Here is a 4,997-nt window from a genome sequence, read left to right as displayed (position 1 = left end):
AAGGAACTAAGTATATATGATGTCAGACCAGTCCCTACTACAGTAACTAAGTATATATGATGTCAGACCAGTCCCTACTACAGTAACTAAGTATGTATGATGTCAGACCAGGAACTAAATATGTATGATGTCAGACAGTCCCTACTACAGGAAATATGTATTTATGATGTCAGACAAGGAACTAAGTATATATGATGTCAGACCAGTCCCTACTACAGTAACTAAGTATGTATGATGTCAGACCAGGAACTAAATATGTATGATGTCAGACAGTCCCTACTACAGGAAATATGTATTTATGATGTCAGACAAGGAACTAAGTATATATGATGTCAGACCAGTCCCTACTACAGTAACTTATTATGTATGATGTCAGACCCCTCCCTACTACAGGAAATAAGTATCAGTGTGTGCATGACTGAAAGACTGAATATAGTGTATAGCACTTTGGTCAAATCTGACTTGAAAAAGCACTATGTAAGTACAGGCTATTTACCTTTTATAAAATGGAGAAACATTTTTGATACATTCACATTTATTAACATTTTACATTAAAACGATGTCAGGCAAATTTATGTTTCCTTAAAAACAAATGCTGCAGTTCCCAAATAGTCCACATGGTGTCAGTAGCACACACATATACAAAAACTGTTTAGGCAAGATAATTTATGAACACAATGTCTGACAAATGATTGAAGCTGACAGCTTCAGTCATTTGCTTGCAAGGTGGTCAAAACAATAGCATGGAATGAAACAAAATAAAAGTGACAGGCCTCTATAGCACTACACATCTACTGTCAACATACTTGAGGGGATATTACACACAGTAACTGTGTTAAATATAAGCTCTTAAAAATATATATGAATGAAATGCTGAACTAATGTAAAGGTAATACTTTAAAAAAAGATGGGAAAATCGACTTTTTCTTATGTGTTTCTAATGAGTGGTCCAATAAACGTTACATATGTGTTGCTGTAAGATGTGATTACGTTTAGTTTAGAAGAATTGAAAGGCATTTTGAGAAAAATTGTAAGATTTTCCTTTACTTGAACAAAATGTCTAAATAAAAAAAGGATTCAGAAACTTACCCTTTAATAAACATTGCATTCTTTTTCAAGTTTCAGTTAAAGATTGCAGAGCATAATCATTTGCATTTTTATTTCCTCAGGCCTTTGTTTTAGACTAACCCAGATAATGGGTTTTAAATTATAGTTCTAAAATCATGATTTTAGAACAAATTAGATCAGTGAATGACTGCTTTCTTTAAATGTTCAACCATAAAGGTCAAGACCAAGTGTGGGGGTTATCAGGCATATATGAAATTATGAGCAGAAGAAGTAGCAAAAGTTTATTTCTTAAAAAGTCTCTATTCACCTGGTTAAAAAATATAAAACAATGGTTTAAAACAATAAATAGCTTCCAGAAAAGCTATCATAAAAGTAAGTAACAAAGGAAACCTCCATTCATATTTCAAGTTTGCTTGTTTCATTCAATTTTAATCACAAAACAACACATTACATCATTGGCTCCTTTTTCACAATTAAAACACAACTTAGCATTAAAAGAATACAACCCAAGCATTAAAATCCTACATATGATTAACATATATTTATTTCTACTATTAAAATCTAAACTAATCATACACTTCAAAAATGTACAAAAAAAATGCTGCCGAGTTTTAATGAAATGATGGACCCTTCTGTAAATGTGGGCGTTGCTTCATACTCAAATATTGTGTTATTAAAAATTGATGGAATTGGTAGGTAACAGAAAAGACAAAGAAGGAGACAATTTTTGCATAGGTCTAATGAATGCAGACACTGCTGACGAGGGCTTCAGAACTTGTGATTAAATATTCTGCAGCGGTGTTCCTTGATGTTAATACTACAAACCTGATGGTTTGAAAGAACAAAGTGTAAATGCCCCTTTGTTGTTGTGCATATATGTCCAAATATCCCACGTTGTTCCTTTCCTGCCTCATTCATTAACGTTTCCTGAGCGCAAGGTACATCAGGCCACTAATGAAGGTCATAGGAAAGCTAACCCACGCAACGATGTAAGAAGAACCATAGGAGCCCTCTTGGTGATCAGCCACATGGAAGCTCTTATTCTCAGCTGTGTAGATGGACACAGAGACCATCACACATAGAGCTAGAAGAAGGGGGAAAAAGTGAAAGATACAAGTTAGCTAACAGGCATTATTTATTGGATGTTCAGGATGCATTTACTATTGCAGAATTATACAGTAGAAAAATCAAATATGTATATAAAAATCCAGACATTCACTCTTTTAAATCATAAAGTGTTATGGTATAGCTGCTTTTGTAAGTTACTAGTAACATACTATGCTAGCTTTTTGTTTAAAGGCAACAGGAAAACAAAAATCTCCATTTTTGGTTTAACGGACAGGTTTGATTAAGGCCCTGTTTAGATCTGGAACTGATGTGTTTTTACTTATCAGGATGGAAGCACACAGCCTAACAGTTGACATTGATCATAACATAAAAGAAAACATTCTGTGGGATCAGCTCCCATGTTTTCATGCAAATATGCATGCAGACACATCACACACTGGGATTTCAGGCTGGCAGTTTGCAGAATAATCCTTTAACATTTGAATTGCAATGATCTTCGGCAATAAAATTTTGATCTTAGGCGATGTCAAGTTTAATTGGTACCAGTAATTAGCAGCAACAAACAGTTTATAGGCCACCTAAGCTTTGATGCCCACATTAGATTGATACAGCATTAGCTGAGATGCAAAAGCAAACAAATAAATGGTCGGCAAATTATAAGAATTTGGATAAAAATGTGGATTAATTTGAATTAATATTATCATCGCTATGCACCCAGTAAAGGTACTAATCAGTACATGTTGACTCATGAGTGATTGATTTTACAATTTTTACAAAAAGTTCTGCATCTTAAGCCTCTTTTCCACTGAAAATAGTGTGTTAAACTGGCTTTTTTCAAACATGGGTCGACCTAACAATCTACATCTGGCTAGCTTCCCATTGTCAAAAAAAGCTGAGTCTAACCCCTCACTGGCAAGCTGCGTGGCCTCTGTCCCCTCATAGCTTCATGTCCGGTGACACTATCACCCTGGGTGAGCGTTTATGACCAGTGGGACAGAATTCAGGGAAGTAAATAATGAAGAGCAACATGTAAAGAAGCCAGGGCATAGTTATAGTGCTCTATAGTTTCGCTCCTTTATCCCTCCGGTTCCTTCTCTCCAGTGCCTCTCCATCTTTATCAAATGTAAACAGATTTTTTTCAGCTTGTTAGATCAGAGGCAACTGCCGTGGTGTGTTGACGTCTGTATGTTGTGTTCAATGATGTCACGTAATTTCCGGGTCAACCCAGCTCTGGTGCTCCCACAGCATGCCGAACAGAGCCGAGCGACCTTACTGACCCGGATGTCAGTGAGCTCTTTCCACTGCCACTAAAAGCCGATGATTCCCGGGTGTAAACAGGTTTTTTTCGGCCAGTGGGAAAGGGGTAGGATGTTGATTCCCCTCCGGTTTTAACAATACAGCAGTAGCAATGTGGATTTGACTGCATCATGTCCATAAAGTGATTGCATGTGTGTTTTACTCACAGGCAAACAACTGAATAATAGCTGTAAAAATGAATCTCTCTCCCTGTTTGATGCTGAACAGTTGAAGCATGAAGACGAAGAAGCTGACGCAGCACAAAATGGTCGCCAGGATGATAGCGGCCTGAACTGCCTGTAGATAAGCTGAAGGAAAATGAATAAAATTTTTAAACACAAACATAATTCAGTCTTATGTTAGTAAATCAAAGAAAATACTTCATCTTACCAGCACTGACAGAGTGGCTGTTTGCCAAGGGGTAGCAGGTTTGGTTACAGGAGTACCACAAGTCAGAATAGATCACGTCCCGCCCTAATGGTGACACCACCCACCACGCCTTTATCAGTGAGAGGAAAGGTTGACAAAGTTAAAAAGCATACCTTGATATGCAATCTGCAGAGGACTTAAACAGGTATGTGCTTACATTGTGAATTGTAGCAACAAAGAGCAGGATGGCTGCAGCCAGATGAAAGAGGATGATGAAGGCTAAGATGATCAACATGGCTCCCTTTTGTTCCGACCAACTAGTGCACAGAGTTCTCTCTTTGTTTCAGGTGGCTGGGCTGCAGGATGATGCTGAAGACTGGTGCAAAATCTGTAACATAAGAAAAAAAACCTACGTTACACCGTAATTAAACTGTAACCGCAAGATTCATCACTTTATAAGATCTGAAGAAGTGAAAATAGATTCTCATCACAGGCTGCATTCTTAGAAAACTATTGAAAGGAATTTCGATTTTTAGATATGAATAAATTACCCCATTATGTATATTTTTAAAGTATAACTTTAAACTAAATTAGAAGAAAGTATGTCCACTAATGGGCATACTTTACATAGCTTTCAGCACATCTGGAGCCAATTTCCAGCATACAGTGTTACCAAACATCTGAGGGAGAGCAAAACAAATTGCCGCGGTAATAAAACAGAAAAATAATTACAGTCTCAAAGTCTCCCTTTAAATTACAGTGAAATGTTTGTGTTGTGTCTGCCTCTGAGATGCTGTGCTTGTTGGTGTATACATCTGCAATGAGTGGGAGTGTTTATGCAAAGCCTTAATTCAGACAGGGACCTGTTGACTGAAGCTGGAACTTTACATGCGTACACAATTCTGTTTCTATGCTGCGGTGCACTATGTGAATGTAAATACATCAGTAATGACACAAAGCAAAGGTTTAGCAGTGTGTGGCTCTGCACAACAGCATTGGCAGTCAAAAATGTGCACTGGAAAAAAATCAAAACCTAGATAAGCCTTTTTTTCTTAAAATAAGTACATTTGTTCTTGAATAGTGCAGGTAAAAGAGACAGTTTGCCAATGGAACAAGACAACTTACATTTAAAATTATAAAGAACAATTGCATTGTCTTATTTTAAGTGCACATTATCTAATTATCTTATTTGAAGA

At 36.7% G+C, this 4,997-nt stretch overlaps 1 protein-coding gene across 1 annotated transcript in view; it reads right to left on the bottom strand.

The window, feature by feature from the left end:
- Positions 1–1,234: 1,234 nt before the first annotated feature.
- emp2 (epithelial membrane protein 2) overlaps positions 1,235–4,997 on the bottom strand; it is a 16,415-nt gene continuing 12,652 nt past the window's right edge. The window contains exons 2-5 of the mRNA XM_015404024.1: positions 4,019–4,189; positions 3,823–3,931; positions 3,600–3,740; positions 1,235–2,152 (exon numbers count right to left, since the gene is read on the bottom strand). Coding sequence (XP_015259510.1) covers positions 1,986–2,152; positions 3,600–3,740; positions 3,823–3,931; positions 4,019–4,096 — 495 coding nt within the window. The 5' untranslated portion in view covers positions 4,097–4,189 and the 3' untranslated portion in view covers positions 1,235–1,985. The remainder of the gene's footprint in view (positions 2,153–3,599; positions 3,741–3,822; positions 3,932–4,018; positions 4,190–4,997) is intronic.

The sequence above is a fragment of the Cyprinodon variegatus genome, unplaced genomic scaffold, assembly GCF_000732505.1.
Source record: "Cyprinodon variegatus isolate N-32 unplaced genomic scaffold, C_variegatus-1.0 Scaffold1617, whole genome shotgun sequence".
NCBI lineage: Eukaryota > Metazoa > Chordata > Actinopteri > Cyprinodontiformes > Cyprinodontidae > Cyprinodon > Cyprinodon variegatus.
This window is presented reverse-complemented; position numbering and strand designations above follow the sequence as displayed.